This window comes from Salvelinus alpinus, chromosome 6, assembly GCF_045679555.1.
Source record: "Salvelinus alpinus chromosome 6, SLU_Salpinus.1, whole genome shotgun sequence".
NCBI lineage: Eukaryota > Metazoa > Chordata > Actinopteri > Salmoniformes > Salmonidae > Salvelinus > Salvelinus alpinus.
In genome coordinates, this window is record NC_092091.1 from 63,537,806 (window position 1) to 63,559,888 (window position 22,083).

At 43.3% G+C, this 22,083-nt stretch overlaps 2 protein-coding genes across 3 annotated transcripts in view; one reads left to right on the forward strand and one right to left on the reverse strand.

The window, feature by feature from the left end:
• The window catches only part of LOC139579105 (protein WWC2-like), a 52,099-nt gene extending 47,144 nt beyond the window's left edge, over positions 1-4,955 (reverse strand). The window contains exon 1 of the mRNA XM_071407370.1: positions 4,658-4,955. Coding sequence (XP_071263471.1) covers positions 4,658-4,791 — 134 coding nt within the window. The 5' untranslated portion in view covers positions 4,792-4,955. The remainder of the gene's footprint in view (positions 1-4,657) is intronic.
• Positions 4,956-14,663: 9,708 nt separating this feature from the next.
• The window catches only part of dctd (dCMP deaminase), a 40,632-nt gene continuing 33,212 nt past the window's right edge, over positions 14,664-22,083 (forward strand). Inside the window, exons 1-2 of one of the 2 annotated variants that reach the window (XM_071407372.1) lie at positions 14,664-15,028; positions 19,195-19,312. In XM_071407372.1, the coding sequence (XP_071263473.1) occupies positions 14,961-15,028; positions 19,195-19,312 (186 nt within the window). In that variant the 5' untranslated portion in view covers positions 14,664-14,960. The remainder of the gene's footprint in view (positions 15,029-19,194; positions 19,313-22,083) is intronic. The other variant, XM_071407371.1, reaches the window with a different exon arrangement.

Below are 22,083 nucleotides of genomic sequence, written 5' to 3' on the forward strand. Positions count from 1 at the left end.
TTGGATACCGGTATCGGCCAAAAATGTCATATCGGTGCATCACTATCTCAAAATGCATAGTAGGTCAGATGAGTAAGCTGATCCTAGATCTGTGCCTACCTGCAACTTCTCTCCTGAACAGGACTGTGAGGTGTAGCAGAGGTGGAAAGAGCAGGGCATGCCACCAAAGCTACGGCCACCGGTAATTAGTCTTCACAACAATGTATCAACAATGTATCTTCACAACAATGTATCGACAAACAATACAGGGCCAGTACCAATAGTAGCCTAATAGTAAACCTACATATCCCCATGGGTCAAATATGTTTTCACAATATATGATTTCTTCCCCTCCGGAACATATCACGCGCGGTAAGGTCCTTAGGGTTGTAAATACCGTTAGCATTTCTGAGCCTGGGCCAAGATTGAGATTGTGAAAGTATGATTCCCTTCCACCCTGACACGGCATCCTACCATTCTTGCCGATTAACACCGTTCTAGAATTAGAGGTATTAGCCTATCATTCTAGGAAGTTCATATCATTCTAGAATGTATAGAACCTAGACGCAGTTCAGGTGGAGGGAGGGAACCGTGGATAATGATGATTTAGCTTGTTTCTAAGTGGGAGCAACTTGATGAATATCATTCACAATGCCTGGTGGTGGTCTCATAGGAATGGCTGGCATGCCACCTATTATAGGCTAGCAGTTTTCTAACAGTATAGGCCAGCCCCGTCGCGGACCAGGATGTCTTGCTCCCAGACAGGCTAAACAACTTTTTTGCCCGCTTTGAGGACAATACAGTGCCACTGACACGGCCCCCTACCAAAACCTGCGGGCTCTCCTTCACTGCAGCCGAGGTGAGTAAAACATTTAAACGTGTTAACCCTCGCAAGGCTGCAGGCCCAGACGGCATTCCCAGCCGCGTCCTCAGAGCATGCGCAGACCAGCTGGCTGGTGTGTTTACGGACATATTCAATCAATCCTTATCCCAGTCTGCTGTTCCCACATGCTTCAAGAGGGCCACCATTGTTCCTGTTCCCAAGAAAGCTAAGGTAACTGAGCTAAACGACTACCGCCCCGTAGCACTCACTTCCGTCATCATGAAGTGCTTTGAGAGACTAGTCAAGGACCATATCACCTCCACCCTACCGGACACCCTAGACCCACTCCAATTTGCTTACCGACCCAATAGGTCCACAGACGACGCAATCGCAACCACACTGCACACTGCCCTAACCCATCTGGACAAGAGGAATACCCATGTGAGAATGCTGTTCATCGATTACAGCTCAGCATTTAACACCATAGTACCCTCCAAACTCGTCATCAAGCTCGAGACCCTGGGTCTCGACCCCGCCCTGTGCAACTGGGTCCTGGACTTCCTGACGGGCCGCCCCCAGGTGGTGAGGGTAGGTAACAACATTTCCACCCCGCTGATCCTCAACACTGGGGCCCCACAAGGGTGCGTTCTGAGCCCTCTCCTGTACTCCCTGTTCACCCACGACTGCGTGGCCATGCACGCCTCCAACTCAATCATCAAGTTTGCGGATGACACTACAGTGGTAGGCTTGATTACCAACAACGACGAGACGGCCTACAGGGAGGAGGTGAGGGCCCTCGGAGTGTGGTGTCAGGAAAATAACCTCACACTCAACGTCAACAAAACAAAGGAGATGATTGTGGACTTCAGGAAACAGCAGAGGGAGCACCCCCCTATCCACATCGACGGGTCAGTAGTGGAGAAGGTGGAAAGTTTTAAGTTCCTCGGTGTACACATCACGGACAAACTGAATTGGTCCACCCACACAGACAGCGTCGTGAAGAAGGCGCAGCAGCGCCTCTTCAACCTCAGGAGGCTGAAGAAATTCGGCTTGTCACCAAAAGCACTCACAAACTTCTACAGATGCACAATCGAGAGCATCCTGTCGGGCTGTATCACCGCCTGGTACGGCAACTGCTCCGCCCACAACCGTAAGGCTCTCCAGAGGGTAGTGAGGTCTGCAGAACGCATCACCGGGGGCAAACTACCTGCCCTCCAGGACACCTACACCACCCGATGTCACAGGAAGGCCATAAAGATCATCAAGGACAACAACCACCCAAGCCACTGCCTGTTCACCCCGCTATCATCCAGAAGGCGAGGTCAGTACAGGTGCATCAAAGCAGGGACCGAGAGACTGAAAAACAGCTTCTATCTCAAGGCCATCAGACTGTTAAACAGCCACCACTAACATTTAGCGGCCGCTGCCAACATACTGACTCAACTCCAGCCACTTTAAAAATGGGAATTGATGGAAATTATGTAAAAATGTACCACTAGCCACTTTAAACAATGCCACTTAATATAATGTTTACATACCCTACATTACCCATCTCATATGTATATACTGTACTCTATATCATCTACTGCATCTTGCCATCTTTATGTAATACATGTACCACTAGCCACTTTAAACTATGCCACTTTATGTTTACATACCCTACAGTACTCATCTCATATGTATATACCGTACTCTATACCATCTACTGCATCTTGCCTATGCCGTTCTGTACCACCACTCATTCATATATCTTTATGTACATATTCTTTATCCCTTTACACTTGTGTGTGTATAAGGTAGTAGTTGTGGAATTGTTAGGTTAGATTACTTGTTGGTTATTACTGCATTGTCGGAACTAGAAGCACAAGCATTTCGCTACACTCGCATTAACATCTGCTAACCACGTGTATGTGACTAATAAAATTTGATTTGATTTGATTTGATTAAGGCACACTATAGAAGCATTTGGCTTCAATTATACCCTTACTCGTTTAGCTTAGGGGGGTCTGAGTGAGCACAGACTGAAACATCCGTTTTCAGCACAGTGTCTGTCACATGGCCTTCTCTTTCGACTCTTTAGGTTTCAATCAGCAACACACATCTGACATACATGTGATGAGGCGTCAATATGACAACAATATAGGACTACTGTTGCGATTGATATGAAGCAAGTTGATTTAAAAAATAGAACTTAGGCTAATGACTAGAATTGTTCAGTCATTGAGCGTTTAATCAAGCGACCCATGTTCTATCTATGCATGACTCAACACTGTAACGTACAACTAAATTAGCATTAACGAATCTCACATTTCCATAGTGCAGCTAGGCATTAGCCTTCCATTACGGCCGGACTTTCTGACCAATTATCCTCATAATTAGAGCTTAATGGTTTGTCATAAGTGGCTTGTGTCATGTGGTGAACCCTATGTAATAAAACCCTGGTAAGAAAGACCTCAATTGAATTAAGTGTGCGTGTCAATACCGGCTAATGTACAGAATTAGCCTATTATTGAAAGCAATGGGCTGTTAGGTTTCTTTCTCCCCATGAAATTAGCCCTTAATAATATGCCACAGTTTAAGATGATCGTGTTTTACGTGTTAAATGTTTTTTATTTCTCCAATACCAAGGCACAGCATTTCATTGATTAGTGGGCTAGAGCAGACTTGATCATAGAGGCACAAGAGGCCTTCACTTCTCCAGAGGAAACATTTAATTTAATTTAACTAGACTTAAGAACAACTTCTTATATACAATGACGGCCTACCCCGGGCAAACCCTAACCCGGACGACGCTGGGCCAATCGCACGCCGGAGTCCCAATCACGGCCGGTTGTGATACAGCCTGGAATCGAACCAGGGTCTGTAGTGAAGCCTAGACTGCTGCGCCACTCGGGAGCCCCTAAATTTGGGGGATCTCAGATTCCCATATTTTTCATGACAATTTAATCAAACATTTACAAAAGCCAAAACGGTAACTTAGGGAAGCTGAAGCTTTAAAAAAGTGGCATAGATTTTACCATTTCAGAGTGAGTGATGAATAACAGGGTCCTTTCAGGGACTGCAGGAGACTCCACTTTCTTCACTAGCGTTTCTGCTTAGCATTTTAATTGCCTTTTTCATAGACCACTAGATAGTAAGTATAGCCATCTGTAATGAAATAGCTTATTTTACTGTAATAACTTTATTTTGTACATATTTGCTTCTCTGATCAAATGGAATCATACGCAGTAGAAGTTCTAGAATCTCAGCAACAGAGCTCACGAGTTTGCTGTAGTTGCATAAAATGAGCACGTTGGTTTGATAGCTTGCTAGCTCATAAGAATAATGGTGCTAGCTACGTTAGCTAGCTATGACTTGTTGAATCCTCATTGAAATTGTGAAACAGTTAGCTAGCTAAAGTTAGCATCGTAAGGAATTTATTCCAAACCATGGCATGAGAAAGTTAGCTATCCAGTTAGAAAACTATAGCTAGCTGCTAGCTACATCCGGCATAGCCAGCTGAAATTCTATTTCTCTAAACTATGCAACTAGCTATCAGTTATCACCGTTTTTGCAATAGCTAACGTTAGATATGTTCAAATGACACGTTCTGCACGTTCTTGCAATACCATTAGCTATGCTAGCTAACTTAGCAAAGGCGTGTTGATAGTTTCACACTATAATAATACATCTAGCTAACGTACTGTAATAGTTAACAGTTAACGTTACTGTTCAAGGCATTCACTTGTTTGAACCCCTTTTGTGTCGATACGTAAACGTTTGTATAAACTGTTTATAAACTGTTTATGAACTGTTTACAAACGCTGCCCCTGTCAACTTCGCAACATTTCGCAAACAGCCACTGTTGCTTGTTACCTGTCCCTCGGGTCTATCCAACTTGTTTGTTTAGTGTTGTGGTCGATATAAAAAACTTTGCCGTCAAAGTCCCTTGCTTCTTCCCAGCCGTCGGGTAACGGCAGCTGGCCATTCCCCTTTCTAGGCATGTTCATCTTCTAAAAGTTCCGCCATAAGTACAGTAAAAACTCCAGTGGAATACTAAAGCGACGAAAAACTCAGTAAAGATCCATGTTTTGCCTTCCCCTGTCCTCCATCTTGGGTTCCTAGCTGAACACATAGGCCCGGACAGACAGACTCCGTTCCCAGCCAACGGAACATTAGCATATCATTAGCATAAATCTATTTGCATGCACATTCCTGAGTGTTGCATTCCTGCGGCTTAACCCTTTCCAAGACACCACCAGTGGAATATGTGTGTTGTCGACTTGTTACACTGGTTCAATCGAAGTATTTGGTCCCATACCCACGGTCCCATTCCCCATTCCAGACAAGCGGGAATCATTACACCGACGCGTAAAATAGTTGTGTTATCCGCCGCTGTCGCTCTATGCAAGAACTGGGAGAAAAAGTTTTGGAACGGTGAAATATGCACCATTGCAAAATATAGGCAGATAGGATGATGGGACAGTGACAGGGATAAAATATGATATGTCCCCAGATAATTAAATATCTACATAAACTTGGGGGAAATCATTCTTAAACACAATAATAGAGAAAGTTTAACAACACTGCATAACATAAAGAGACAATCTGTGATTGCTGTAATACAAAAAAATATTTTATTAGTGTCTACACTGAACTGGTAAAAGGTCATTGTGATACGAATAAGCGGGAGAAATTACTCCATTAGGGTGTGGTGCCTCAAATGTTTGTAAAGGGCATCTTATAAGCCTATAGACCTATACACTGGGTGTACAAAACATTATGAACACCTGCTCTTTCAATGACATAGACTGACCAGGTCAATATTGGGAAGGTGTTCTTAATGTTTTGTACACTCAGTGTATATCAGCGTTAAAGCATATGTTATATAATTATATTTTCTATTTCTGACTGTTATGGGTGAATCAGTGCATATTTCAGCTTTGTATATAGGCCTGACAGATAGGCTAGACATGTGATTATCTAGAGACCTGCTGATTCTCACGCATAGATCAATAATAAAAGTAACAGACTAACAGCATTGTTTTTGTGGCTAGTGAAATAATCACATTGCTCTTCTCTCCTGCGGTTAAACATCAGCTGTAATCCTGCAAGGCATTATGGAGTCACACTACAGGGTACGTAGACTACAAGACATTGCCTTGAGTGAACTCTGAGCCAGGGGGGAAAACACCCGTTTTATTCATACAATTTCAATTGCTTGTCTGTTCTCTTTGGGCTAGGATGCAATTTGACACATTTTCTGTACAAATAATCGGAAAATGTTTATCTCCCCTTCAAAAGGAACTATAGTGAGACAATCTATTTCTAGGAATACACAGACTGTGGATGTTCTTTTCTTTTTCAAACTTTTCCCAACCATTCTCAACCAATTGTTGCCTTTTTGTTAACTTCTGTCCATGGCAATATGAATCCTTTTTACTTTATGAGAGAACCTTTGATCCCCCTGTAGGTGGGCCTTTTCAGAAACAGATTTGTGATAAAACTTAATTCTCTGAACATAGCTGGGATATGTCTTTATCTCAGAGTCTGTTGGGATGTACTTTTCGGATGTGAGGTACACAGCACCTTTCTCTTTCCTCTCCTCATCTCATCAGCCTCGCAGGCTGCTCATTCAGACCAGGGAGGAGATGGAGAGGGCAGTCAGGTCAGAAGGGCAGAGCTGGAAATATTGTTTGAAATTCAAGAGCAATGGAGTAATACAGAGAGGGAGATAGCGAGACAGACAGACGGGAGGAGAATAGATGGAAGACGGGTCAGTGTAGGGCAGGGCCGGAGATATTGTTGATATGACTTTCAAGAGAGGACATGAACAATAGGGAAGTTGAGAGACAGGTAGAGACAGAGAGGGAGGAGAGGAGATGGATGAGATGGGCCCGAACTGTTTGAATCAATGTTGTTTCATTGTAATTTGTCAACGTATTGTGACTTGGAGTCTATGTGGATAATACATTGGATTTGCAAAAAGTCAGTTGTTGTTTTGAGGGTGAAATTTCTAACACAGAATTACGTCGTCATGTTAACCTCAATTCTAGACAAACCTTTATATAATATGTTGAATTTGTACCTTTGAAATAGTGGATATAACGTTGAAGATCTAACACTATCAGAAAAAAGCAATAGGCTAGGCAGCACCTCCTACAGGAGAGGTAATCTATCTACAGCTATCCATTTGGTCTCCCATCCAGGGTTTTAACCATTCCTGCTTAGCTTTGATATTTGTCACTGACTACAACCAATGTGCAATCATGAGAATTATTATTGAGAGATCTCTTCATAACTAAATAGATTCACTGTTGCTATCGAAGTCATTCCAAAGGGTAGGCTTAATAGAGAAAATGAAATCTAACCATACTCTATAAGTAATTTAGGCCTATGTAACATTTTCAAAGTCATCAACAGCTATTGTTTCAATTCAACCCAGGGTTAAACTAAACATAGACAATTCATATAGATAGGCCAAGGGCTTCAAGCTTTGGTTGATGTCAAATGTAATCTTAACTTGCCTATTAACTTGTCGACAAGTTAACAAATTATATGTTGGATTCACGTCTCCGACTAAATAAAAAATAAAAAAGTTTAAGAATAGGATTAATCCAGTGGCTCAGATGAAACTATCCAAGCGTTAGATACATCTCCTTTCATGTTGATATTTGGTTGTGTTGTCAACCAAACACAATTCGATATGACTTGTAAAGTTAAGACTATCTTACAAACTAATGTAACAGTTTTTTATTAAACCTTCAAATGAGTAACTAAACCATGGCCACATTTTGAGGTTACTGTAACTATGAAAGTATGTATGTTCAAGATAGCATGCAAAGGTCGCAGGTCGGTGGAGATCTTCACAATAGAAATATCTGTCGCAGAATCTCGAACAGCATTGATCACTTGCAAATGACCTTTCAATGTATTCTCAACTACAATCCAGGTCATTTGGTTGTGCTATTAGATGAAGCACAGTGATAACACATTAAGTTGTTGAATAAATACAACATATCTGACATTGTCTTCCCATTTGAACTTTGTTGTGCTTTTAAATGGTTGAGAGTGCGGTGATACCACATTGAGATGACAACTAAGCAAAAAATCGGACATTGTTTTTCTATTGGAATTTGGTTGTGCTTTCAGATAGTTGAAAGCATAGTGATAACACATTGGGAACTCAACAAACTTATGGCAGTCTTTTCGAGGGGGTGAATAAAGGCTCATTGATCAACGTCTCAACCAAAAATGTCCACGTTAAAATGACGTGGTGAGCCCAGTGGGGTGGTAAATAAGACAGGAAGTTTGATAGATGATGAAAGCAAGAAATAGATCAAGAAGAGTTGGAGAAGAAAGAGGGAGGAAGAGAGAGAGAGCGAGGGAGGAGGAGAGGAGAGAATAGCTCAGGAAAGACTGCCATTTCTGCAGTGCTGCTGACTACGCAATATGATGAAATAAATCATTCTCACATCGCTGCTGGTAAACATCTTTGTCTTTTAGTTTTTTCCGACTATCTCCAAACTCAATTTGGTAGGTCAGGGACATTCCCGACCTTTTGATCTTATTTGCTGAATGTGCAGGAATCAAATTAGTAGAAAACCAGAAGCTTCTACTTTCCTTCCATATCTTCTGTCACATTTGATAAATGGATACCAGTGGATGCTGCTGAGAAGAGGATGGTTCATTCCAGACCCTTATTATGAGCTGTCCTCCCCTCGCCAGCCTCCACTGATGGATACTTCAGGGATGGTGACTGGCTGCCATCTTAGTTTTGGGTGGAATAGCAACGCCCTACAAGTAAATCAAGTAAACACTTGAGTAAATGAGGGATACAAAGTATATTGAAACAGGTGCTTCCACACAGGTGTGGTTCCTGAGTTAATTAAACAATTAACATTCCATCAGGTCATGGATAGAAATGCCTAGTTGCCCATTATTTTGGCTACCATGGCTGCAAAAGAGATATCAGTGACTTTGAAAGATGGGTCTCAAAGGAGCATAGGGGGTTTAAAGGGTGTGTGTGTCATAGTCACCAGATCTCCCAATTGAACACTGCTCTTTGACCTGGTAACGAGGACCACAATGGAAATAAGTCTTGTTCATTTATTCGTTCATGTGTTCCTTTGTTCATCCATTCACTCATCCTATTTGTTAATTCATCCATCCATTCACTAATCCATTAATTTCACCTGGTACCGCTCTTTCTGGGTGACCAGGGCATCCTGGGCTACTGTCAGGTACTCCTTTAACATCCTCTCCTGCTCCTTCCTCCACTCCGCCCGGGGGTCCTCTAGCTGGGTACTCTCTAGAGAGGGGAGAATGTCATCAATGAGATCTACTCCCATAAACAAATGATGATGATGATAATACTTTATTTGTAGCCTCTTTTTGTGTCATACAGCTACAGCATGCCAGAACACTGATTCAGATATACAGGTAACCAAAGTAATGGAAACACTTGAGTAAATGAGGGATACAAAGTACACTGCTCAAAAAAATAAAGTGGTGGTAGCACTTTATTGGGGGTGTCTTGCTAATTGCCTATATTTTCCACCTTTTGTCTATTCCATTTGCACAACAGCATGTGAAATGTATTGTCAATCAGTGTTGCTTCCTAAGTGGACAGTTTGATTTCACAGAAGTGTGATTGACTTGGAGTTACATTGTGTTGTTTAAGTGTTCCCTTTATTTTTTTGAGCAGTGTATATTGAAAGCATGTAGTTCCACACAGGTGTGGTTTCTGAGTTAATTAAGCAATGAATATCCCATCATGCTTAGGGTCATGTATAGAAATGCTCTGCAGGCTATTATTATTATTCACAAGCATTTCGCTACACTCACATTAACATCTGCTAACCATGTGTATGTGACCAGTAAAATGTGATTTGATTTGGTCCATTATTTGGCTACCATGGCTATGCCCCTATAGGATGAAATATTCCCCCATCCACAGGGCACGAGTGGTCACTGAATAGTTTGATGAACATAAAAAAAGATATAAACCCTATGCCATGGCCATCTCAGTCACCAGATCTCAACACAATTGAACACTTATGGTAGATTCTGGAGCGGCACCTGAGACAGCGTTTTCCAGCACCATCAACAAAACACCTAATGATGGAATTTCTCGTGGAAGAATGGTGTCGCATCCCTCTAATAGAGTTCCAGACACTTGCAGAATCTAAGCCAAGGCACATTAAAGCTGTTCTAACGGCCTGTGGTGGCCAAACACCCTAGTAAGACAATCTATGTTGGTGTTTCCTTTAATTTGGCAATTACCTGTACATTCTAATGAACCAACAGACGCTTCTTTAAGGGTCACACAAGACCCTTTCGAGAATTTCATTTTAAACCACCAAGACAGAGAGATACAGTATCTTCCATTCGTTTCAATATTTCCAGGAAGATACAGATAAACACTTGTTCATCAGTTTTCTCTGAGTTCTCCATAGACTTCATTGTGTGGTGGTGGTGAAGCTTTAGCTGCTAAGCACATTTCTGGAGAGTTAGGTCAGTGGGCTCTCCGCTCTACTTGTGGTTTAACACGAGAATTCTGCAGCATTCTTGTCGTTGGTAGTCATGTGCTACATCCCAAATAGAACCCTATTCCCTACATAGTGAGATAATGATTGGGCCCCTGGTCAAAAGTAGTGCACTATATAGGGAATAGGGTGCCATTTGACACTCAGACGTGGCTTTCTTCAGATGCTACCTCTGGTTCAGTCCTCTACCGCTATTAGCTAAGCTGCTAAAATTGCTCTAATGGTAAGTAGAGCTTTGATGTTGCTGAGAGCAGTTCCACCCGTCTTTCCCCACTTAAATCATTTGCCCCCCAGCGACCCCTTCAAAGCCAAAGTCATCTCAAAGTTACCTGTTTTATCCCCTAAACTCACTTTAACTGTAAATCATTCCATTGAACAATTCTACTACAGCAGAATTAGCTCGAATGTACTCAAACTGACTAGAATACAACAGTAAGTTGCATAATGATGACGTCTATTTTAGCAGTAATCTGTCACACTATACATTGACATAGGATATCGCTCAAGCACTTTTACAGATACGGACACCTATGGTACGGCGCTAGGGCATGACGTCAGGGGTTAAGGTATCAAGTAATTGGATTGAAGTTGATACCTTTGTTACCCTTCTAGAAGTCTCGTTCCCATCCGATGCCTGTGTGTAAGTCTGGCCAAGTGAGACTACCTTTTCGGACCAGTCAGTCAAACACCATTTTGAGAAGGGCACCATCATGAGTTTGTGACATGGTCAACACGAGGCAGAGGGAAACATCTTTGGTGAAAATAGAGCCTGCATCAAAGAGAGAGGAGAGAGGAGAGAGGAGAGAGAGAAAAAGTTAGTTGTCAATACACTCCCTATTCAACTCAAACAAACACCTAAACAAACTACTGAAATACATATTTACGTAATCAACAACAGCATGACTGATGCATTCCTTAGGAAAAGCCATTTTAATCTTAATTGGTTTAGCAACAGTGGAATTCAATGCATCTGGCCAATATCTCTTGGAGATCCATTCCTCCTGAAAGTGGCAGAAGGGGGGAGGGAGAGAGAGTGTGCCTACTACAGCAGGAAAATGTGTGACCTGTTGCCACAAGAAAATGGCAACCAGTGAAGAACAAACATCATTGTAAATACAACCCATATTTATGTTTATTTATTTTCCCTTTTGTACTTTAACTATTTGCACATCGTTACAACACTGTATATAGACATAATACGACATTTGAAATGTCTTTATTCTTTTGGAACTTCTGTGAGTGTAATGTTTACTGTTCATTTTTATTGTTTATTTCACTTTTGTTTATTATCTACTTCACTTGCTTTGGCTATGTTAACATATGTTTCCCATGCCAATAAAGCCCTTGAATTGAATTGAATTGAATTGAGAGAGAGACCCATACCATATGTCAGACCAACTGAGCATTGGGCCTATTACCCACAATGCAGGAGGTCATTTCCATGTAAAAGGACCCATGAGCACCAACATGTGAAGTTCATAGGAGCAAATTTAATGGGAAATTTTCTTGTTACTTACGCCGTCATGCTAATCACATTAGCACACATTAGCTCAACCGTTCTGCGGGGGGGTCACTGCTCTCGTAGGGGTTAAAGGGTAGTAGAAATACATCAAAACACAATAATGTTGAAGTAAAGACCCCTGCCAACTAATATCAACACGTATTTAGTTTGGGATAAATTATTTGCCGTCTGCAAGTTTAAGAAACAATGCCTTGTGCTTTGAAATTCCTTAACCAAAAACCCACATACAGTATCTTTAAGATATTTTCTAATTTCAAGGCACAAGGCAAAGTTCACAGAAGTAACAAGTAAAGATAGACATACCAATTAGTTAGTGTTTTTACTGATATACATTTTTGTTTATGAATTATTAAGTGATTAAAACTTGTAATTATGTTACCAAATCCGTAACGGAATTACTGCAATTGATTTGGCTACAATGAGAAATCATAGCTAGGTCACTTGCTACTGTCTTCCCTTCAACTGGCATACTGTTATGTTCAGATCCAGTTAATTTGACCTCTCCTGGAACTTACCAACGCCTACCCTCGCTTTCCATTTACTGTAACCAGCATCTGCACCCACTGAGCACCAACCGACACGGACATCCATGGGCGTTGAAAAGTAGGTGAAATTTGGTTAGTCCACCCTGGCCTTAATTTCATTCGACATCATTTTTTTGGTCCGGACCCGCCTTGATTTCAACGTCCACAGACGTAGATTGGTTTAGACCAAATCTGAACCAATCATATATGTCTATGTTTCATACGTTTGGAAAGCACAATACAGTACAGTACAGTGAAGCACAGTGGAGTACAGTAGAGTGCAATACAGTAAAATAAAGAAAAGTAGAGTTCAGTACAGTAGGCCTACAGTAAAGTAGAGTTGGTTACATTACAGTAGAGCACAATAGAGTAGAGTACAGTATAATGTACTGTATTGTACTGTACTCTACTGTACTATACTCTACTTCAGTGGTTCCCAACCAGGGGTACTTGGCCTATCCACAGGGGGTACTTGAGAAGACTCATGAGACCATAGGCCTACTGGTAAAATGCACACGAGGGGGTAAATCAGGGGTACTCCGGGCAGAGCAAAATAGTTGGTGGTACAGTAAACGAAAAGGTTGGGAACCACTGCTCTACTCTACTGTCCTGTACTGAATTCTACTATACTGTACTCTACTGTGCTGTGCTGTGATGTCCAAACTTGTGAAACATAGACGTCTATGATTGGTTCAGATTTGGTCTGGTCCGGACCAACCAAATCTGTGTGCCGTCATTGTAAATAATAATTTGTTCTTAACTGACTTGCCTAGTTAAATAAAGCTTCAATAAAAAAACAAAAAACAAATGTGGTCTTGTTTGGGGCCAGAACTCATTAGAATAATAGCACGTTTGTAGAATAATACCCATATATGCAAAGGAAGATATTGCATATTTCTCCCTTTGTGTACCTATTCAGGATACATCACCACGCTAAATTCCCAATCTGGTCTTCATACTGTACCATCATGGCCACCTAATCATCCCCAGTTTACAGTTGGCTGATTCATCCCCCCTCCTCTCCCCTGTAACTATTCCCCAGGTCGTTGCTGTAAATGAGAATGTGTTCTCAGTCAACTTACCTGGTAAAATAAGGGTAAAATAAAATGCAGAATTCTATAATTAGGAATTTCTGTGTAGTACAGATCTGGGACCCATGATGTAATTCTGTTACCCTAATTCAGTTACCAAGTGAAATCCACTTCACTTACTGTAGTTCAATGACCAAAATAGATGTTTTCAAAGTCAAGGTGTCATGTCATAGCTGACACCCCATTCTTTCTGCAGACATCTTTGAATCTTAATTCAGGGCAGATTTTTAACATCGTTTTTGGAAAACTTAGCCACATAGAACAAGGAGCTAGCTGTGTGACTGTGTGTGTCATCACAGAGAGTCAGAGGTGTGTGGCTGTGTGTGTCATCACAGAGAGGCAGCGGTGTGTGGCTGTGTGTGTCATCACAGAGAGTCAGAGGTGTGTGGCTGTGTGTGTCATCATAGAGAGTCAGAGGTGTGTGGCTGTGTGTGTCATCACAGAGAGTCAGAGGTGTGTGGCTGTGTGTGTCATCACAGAGAGTCAGAGGTGTGTGGCTGTGTGTGTCATCACATTGAGTCAGAGGTGTGTGGCTGTGTGTCATCACAGAGAGTCAGAGGTGTGTGGCTGTGTGTGTCATCACAGAGAGTCAGAGGTGTGTGGCTGTGTGTGTCATCACAGAGAGTCAGAGGTGTGTGGCTGTGTGTGTCATCACAGAGAGTCAGAGGTGTGTGGCTGTGTGTGTCATCACAGAGAGTCAGAGGTGTGTGGCTGTGTGTGTCATCACAGAGAGGCAGCGGTGTGTGGCTGTGTGTGTCATCACAGAGAGTCAGAGGTGTGTGGCTGTGTGTGTCATCACAGAGAGTCAGAGGTGTGTGGCTGTGTGTGTCATCACAGAGAGTCAGAGGTGTGTGGCTGTGTGTGTCATCACAGAGAGTCAGAGGTGTGTGGCTGTGTGTGTCATCACAGAGAGTCAGAGGTGTGTGGCTGTGTGTGTCATCACAGAGAGTCAGAGGTGTGTGGCTGTGTGTGTCATCACAGAGTCAGAGGTGTGTGGCTGTGTGTGTCATCACAGAGAGTCAGAGGTGTGTGGCTGTGTGTGTCATCACAGAGAGTCAGAGGTGTGTGGCTGTAACTGTTCTTCCCTGATGCAGATGTAAAGTTCGGTAACAGAATTATGGTACAATCTCCCTTATTTTATCTGTGGTTTTAGTAAGACACATGACTGCCACGTAGTGGCGGGGGAGGATATATTCTGTCCCTCACTTTACTGTTTTTGGTCGTATGCAGCTTCAGTTTACAGTGGCAGAGAGCACACATTTCACAGGTTTTACATATTGTTCACAGAAGTCCACCTTGTAAGGCTAACTGTAGTTAGGCGCGGTCTACAGATGTTTGTTCAACAAGACAACTACGTGGATTTACACATTCCCTAATATAGGCTGGTGGTTGGACCTCGTGACATTTTCAAGCGCGGGAGATTTTCATGCTTGTGTTGTGTCCTGCGTCCTATCTGTGACGCAGTATGCAAGTATCAGCTAGGCGACACATCACATGCAGCTTGCCAGCACAGAAGCAAAGATGAGCCAAGAAATTAAGAACGAGACATCTCAACTGAATGGGTAACTTTTTTTGGTTTTTACTTTTCACTTTGAAGTTAGCAGCGAATTGTCAGTTGTTTGATTGCATGCGTTTTACAGTAGGACTAGCTAGCTAGGCTAAGTAGTAGTAGCTAGCTAGCTGACGTAACTCCTTCAGTTCTTTGATAACACACAACGCTACAACTTCAATACATAAACATAGCTCGCGTTTGTTGTTAGCAGCATTTTCAGAAAGTCATTAGACATGTAAGATAGATAGCTAGCTAAGTTACTGTACAGTATATTGAAATAAGGTCACATTCAAGCTAGGCACTTAGCTATAATGTATACCTGCCGACTAACTGCATTGCGAACAAGGTGTGTGTGTGAGAGAGAGCGACACAGACTGGGGAGGGTTGGCAGCTTCAACAGTCATCACATTCCGTGGTCGTCTCTCTCAACACAGAAAGTCAGAAAAAGGATTTCACACCTTAGAAACCACTGTAGCCATTCTCAGGATAAAATATCACCCTATCCTCTTCAGACATGATTATCACTTAGTCCCCCCCCTCCTGTGTCTGTTTTGTATTTAGCATCAGGTAATATTCTCCCTACTCCCCTTAGTTCCCTATCCCATCTTGGTGAAAGACATGGGGGCGGGATGTGTAAGATGTAGAATATGGAGCCTGCATAAGCCGTGACACACACACACACACACACACACACACACACACACACACACACACACAGTTTCTCTTCAGCTGAAACTAGTGCTATATGAATCAGTGGCCCTCAAAAAGGGATGACGTGTCTCCCGCCCACCCTTGAGTGTGTGCCCATGGAATGGCAGCAGTGTTGGCACAGGGAATAAGCTAACGCGCAGGAGGGCAATGAGGACAAACACACACATCCCACACACACTACTCCTAGTCCCAACCACACTCACTCTGACTCTGTGTCAAATGTCAAACACGAGGAGCACTCTAGCTCCACCCGTAACATGCCCTCAACCGTCTCGCACACACCTGGAGGGGTTCCCGTCACCCAGCAGAGTGCCAGAAGCCCAGAAAGGTGAAGAGGACCTGGGCCAACCCCTGTGGCCCCATGGCCCTCTTCACCACCACTTTTAGCAGTCTGAGGGCCCACTTTGGCTGTTTTGATCCCCCAAAATGAGCCGGTGCCACCCAGGGCCTTTCTACAGGCTCGATAACGGTCTCTTTGCACCGTGATTTCAAGCTGTTATGAAGGCTTGAGTTCCAGATGTGTTTGATTGAAATCTGGATGGCATTTTGAGACTGGTTGCATCATGTTTAGCCTTCATCATAAATATTTTTCAGTGTACGGCACACCGCTGTTCTCTTTTTACTAGTTCAGCCTTCAAATGTATTCGACTCTCTGCTCTGCTTACACTTGTATCACCTTCATTGATGTGAAGAATGCTTTGGCTGAAGGCCTTTACCTTTTCCATATCAACCCTCAGCCTGAACTCTTTAGGCTGCCTTCAGAGCAACTGTTGCTTGCCATCGAGTTGACAGTTTGTTCATGTTCTTCTGACCAAGCTCTGCGTTTGCATTCTCATCATTGCTGTGAAGAATGCTGGGGCTGAAGGCTAGGCATATAGGCCGGCGTATTCCATATCAACTCTGAACTGGTTGCAACCATAAATGTCCTATTAAATTCCTAATTCTATGGTAGCAACCATAGGTTGCTAACTCATGTATTGAGTTAGGTCGCGTACCTCTGACATTTCCATCCCCACGCAACATGCATGTTGGCAAACTTGGCATTCTGAGGGGCCTTCCTGCCTTCCCTAATACCACTCACTATGTCGAGCGTCCCTTTCTGACCGGCTTTGTGCACTTTCACTAAACCAGGTAGCCTAATGCCTTGATTTTCAAAATTCTGTTCCCAGATAGAGCCTACGATATAGGGCCGAGTATAGCCAGGAAAAGTCCTATTTTGACGTGCTGCTTGGAAGCGCGATGATAGCCTAATCCTCCCGCTCATTAAGCCAATAAGGAATAGGCATTTGTGGGAATAATAAACCCCAGAAGGGAGAACGCCCAGGAAGCATTATCCCATGGAATGTTATCTCTTCTCCCAGCAGCTGTGCGGTTGAAAATCCTGTTCAGGAAGGCCGACCACCGTTCTGCAGAGTGTAGGACCTCTATGACAATCTGGTGCCTGGGAAAGCCTGTAGAGCCCAGGGGAGCGAACACACTCCTCTGCGTCTCATTAAAGGACTAATGTCCTGGAGGGAAGGGTGACACCGAGACCACAGCAGCAGCTGCCATTGGAGCAGTATAGGAGAACCATGAATTGAACTTGAGCGGCATGCAATTGGGGACTGGAATGTCTGACTGTTCTAGTCATTGTAATTCTATGTCAGCATTTGAACATATGACAGCAGGAAGATTCCAGGCTTCTGAAAGACCGCGTGAACACCACCAGGTGTCAGGTTGGGAGATATTAAGGTTTGCGGCCGGTGCAGTGATGCTTTAATGAATAATGAGAAGGAAGGCCCATCTGTACAAATTGATAACAGAAGACGTTTAAGCTACCAAAGCTTCCCCGGAGACTAATGCTTAATTAGATGTATCAAGGAAGAGTCAGACACTCCCTAAAAAGCTGGATCAAATTGAAAGTCTGTATTGGAAGGTGGAGGCCTACTCAACCGAAAATGTGTTTCAATTCATGTTTTAGTCCTCTCATCTTGTGTTATTAAACATTTTGAACAAATCAAATCTCTACATCAACTGTAAATGATTTTACAACAGCCTCTCTAACTAGATTCTTTAGGCCTAATTAAATGCAATATGCCACATCATTTGATCAAGCCGCAATGAAAAACACACAAGCAGTTTCTTTGTCTTTTGAGCAAAGACGGCCCCTCTGCCCTATGATGTGCGCCACTTAATGCGTCCGAACGCCTGGAAATGTCACTTCACTTTAAAGTTTGTCCCCGTTTGGCAGTCTTGCTCCGCATGCTGGCAACCATTAGCCAATTTTGAAACGTAGGGACGAGAGATCTCACAGTGCGAGCTGTGGAGGAGTTCAAAGTGTCAGACTTTCTCCTTCTCTCTTTGATCCCTTAATTTCTTTCTAGTCGTGTCTGCGGGGGTATGGGCGAAAGACGTCACCGATCTTGTCTTTGTAGACAGGCAGACGTGGGGACAGCAATGGGTCTCGATTGCCAACCTAGGGCAATAGGGACGCTCTTTCATTTCTTTGTCATGTGACAGCCAGGTGGGTAGGGTTTAATTGCCAGGTTGAAACGCACGGCCGAGAGATCACACTCCAAACTGTGGAGGAGTTCAAAGTATCCCTTCCTCTTCTGCCGTCGCTGTGTCTTTGGATCCACTTTAGAGAGTGCTTTGTAGACAGGCAGACATGGCATCTAGGCCTAGATCTATGGCACGATCCGCCCTAGGTTGGCGTGACAGCCAGATGGGTAGGGTTTAATTGCTGGGTACTGCTGCTTCAGTTTCCAAGGTGCTCCAGCCTGACCCAGTGGGACTTTCTACGACTGTACCCATAATAGATCCCGGTTCCTGTGTCTGGATCCGTAATGGTGGGTGAGTGGCCTGTAGCACAGCAGTAAAGAGAGGATATAATGGTTTTCAAAACCCGAAGAATGTACGCTGAGATAGTGAGGTCTCTAGACAGGGGTGTTGTAATTATAGGGAGTGGGCGTCTGTTCTCCGTTGGGTTAAGACCCAGGTTTGAAGCCCTTTGAATCGTCGCACTGGTGGCCGTGTGAGGATGTGTGTGAAGTGTCCGACTGAACTTGTGTTTGCGTTCACGGCGGCACGCGTGTTCCTTTGTAGAGCAAGAGGACGGAGACCGAGACTACATCATGCTGACCTCTAGTGAAACGTGCGAACGATGCCACTGACTGCTCCTTTTTGACAAATGAGCCTTTTGAAGGTTCTATTTTTGGTTTTACGCCATCCCTCACTACCTTGTCACTTTCCTTCTATTCTTTCTATTCTGTCTTATCCCTCTGACTCACCCGTTCTCCTTCCCTCCTCAACCTCTAACGCTACCCTCCTTTTCTCTTTTCCTCTTTCTCTCTTTCTTTTCCTTCTTTCGCCCATTTTTCTGACCTCCATTTTCTTTTGTCTCCATGTTTTTCTCTCCCGTTCTGACCTTTCTCCATTTTCTTTTCTCTCTGTCCTTTCTCCCTCTCCTCTCTTCCCCTCCATCAGGACCCCGTCCTCTGATCCTGCTCAGACGAAGAAGCGTGAGGACTACCTCGAGTGGCCTGAATATTTCATGGCTGTAGCCTTCCTGTCAGCTCAGAGAAGCAAGGATCCCAGCTCACAGGTAAACGCATATATATATTATATATACACACACAACTCAAAGAAGCATTCAAGATCCTAGGTAACATCACCACCCCCTACCCCCCTCGTCATTGATCCTGACCCCCCCCCAGCCCTCCAACCCGCTTTCTCTCCATTTCTCCCTCTACTACGGCTGTGTAAGGCGTCCACAGCCCCGCCTGTTGTTAAATATTAATCCAGATGCCAGGCCCTTCGCCCTCAATAAGGCCTCCCTGCTTTTCTGATCAGGCCCTGGCACGGACGCCTCTCTTTTACACTGCCGGTCAAGACGGCGGCGGGTATTTAAATGAGTTCCCAGAGTTCCCGGCTGTGTGGCGAGCACCTGGTTTGGGGGGTGTTTCAAGCAGTTGGGGGCCTTAGCCCTAGTCTGCCTTAGTCAGGGATTGGTTTTCTGGTGTAGGCCTGTAAGCGCCAAGTTGGATGTCGGTTTTGATTTGTTTCGACACCTATACCCCCTGTCTGCACTGCTGTCTAGTTTGATGATCGACCTAGAGCTTGTTTTGAAATGGATTTCTGACCCACAGAAGTGGATGGACGGAGGGAGGGATATCAGTGTAATGGAGGGGGGGGGGGAAATGGCTACAGGTTTTCAATCCTAAAAGTATTTGGGCAAAAAGGTATGTCTTGAGGGAAGTCTGGACTATGCAGGGTTTATTAGGGAATTTAAATTAATAAATTATTCGATCCAGATGTATGAAAGTGTATATGTGCACTTTAGTGTGTGTGAGTAAATACAAAAGTCTCTCTCCCCCAAGCCCCGCCCCCTGTCACTCAAGGAGCTCTTTTGTTGTTGCTCGACCACGAGACACTTGCGTTCAGTAATAGAAATCCACAAGCATTCTATAATTACACTATCAGTTTGTTTCTTACATCTGCAAACAGCTAGTCTCTTTTCTTAGCAACTTGCCACTAAATCGTGTTAACCACTAATGCTAAATGCTCGTTATAGCTAGCTAATAAATGTACTGAGTCAGAGCAAACATAGCTAGCTATACAGCCTGATACCAGTGAAGGTTTAGGCTTAAATCAGCATGTTTGTGCAACATGCTTCTAAACCAAAGAGTATTAGGCAAAGCATGAGTATGTAAGCTACATGAAGTAGTGAAGAGAGATCAACATTTTTAATGTAGCCAAAGATTATAGTGTCCCGAAGGAAACACTGACCAACACTTTGGTTCCTACCCTGTCACAATAACTCCTCCCTGGCATTTTCATTCGTTGTCATGTCAAACAACACTGTATGCCCACTATTATATTCTAACTATTGAATTAAAATAAAAGTTATATTTCCATGATTCCAACAGTTCACCCAAGTGTTTAAATCGCAAGTCAAATTGCAATTGCAACATTTGGTTAAAAATCACAATTGCAACATTTGCCAATAATGTGCAGCGCTATGTGGCAGTGTGGATATGATCTCAAATTAGTGCAGGAAATGCAGACATTTATGAAAAGGACGAAAACAATCAGAATGGAGCGAGAGACCCATTGAAATCACTTGTGCTGACACCCTAGGGTCACGCACTACTCATAAATAAATAAAAATATTTATATTATTCAAAACCATAAAATACCATCAAATAATATCGTCAACATATGAACCACAGCTAATGAAGTCACTGAAACCCTTAAAGAGCTGCAGTCTGTTTTGGAATGGGTGGCCAGTAATAAACTGGTCCTGAACATCTCTAAAACTAAGAGCATTGTATTTGGTACAAATCATTCCCTAAGTTCTAAACCTCAGCTGAATCTGGTAATGAATGGTGTGGCTGTTGAAGAAGTTGAGGAGACTAAATTACTTGGTGTTACCTTAGTTTACAATCTATCATGGTCAAAACGTATAGATTCAATGGTTGTAAAGATGGGGAGAGGTTTGTCTGTGATAGAGATCTCCTGCTTTTTTGACAACACACTCCACAAAGCAAGTCCTGCAGGCTCTAGTTTTATCTAATCTTATTTATTGTCCAGTCGAGTGCCGCAAGGAAAGACTTAGTTAAGCTGCTGCTGGCCCAGAACAGAGTGCCACGCCTGGCTCTTCATTGTAATCAGAAGGCTTATATAAATACTATGCATGCCAGTCTCTCTTGGCTACAAATTTAATCACTTCTTTTTATTAAAAAAACATTGTGTTGAAAATCCCAGATTGTTTGCATCGTCAATTTACGCACAGTTCTGACACGCATACGCACTTACCCCACCAGACATGCCACCAGGGGTCTTTTCACAGTCTCCAAATTCAAGAAAGTGTACAGTATTATATAGAGCCATTATTGCGTGGAACTCCGTTCCATCTCATATTGCTCAAATTAAGTGCAAACCTGGTTTCAAAAAACAGATAAAGCAACACCTCATGGCACATCTCTCCCCTAATTGACGTAGATAGTTTGTGTGTATGTAGGCTACGTGTGCCTATACATTTTTTACATGTTCTGTCCTTGAGCTATTTTTGTCTTATTAATGTTCTACATTATGTCACGTTTTGTGTGGACCCCTGGAAGAGTAGCTGCTGCTTTTGCAACAATGGGGATCCTAATAAAATACTAAAATATACCGTCAAACATGAGAAAAATACCATGATATGCTGGCCATATCGCCCAGCCCTCGATGAGAGCTGGCTCTGCTCCTCTGTGATAAGCTCAACCCCAGGGGAAGGGGGACGGAGGGGGGAGAGGCCAGTGGGGCACAGCAGGGGGTCTACGGATCCAGTAATCCTCCATCCCTCCCTCCCTCTGACTCCACACCTGCTGCTGG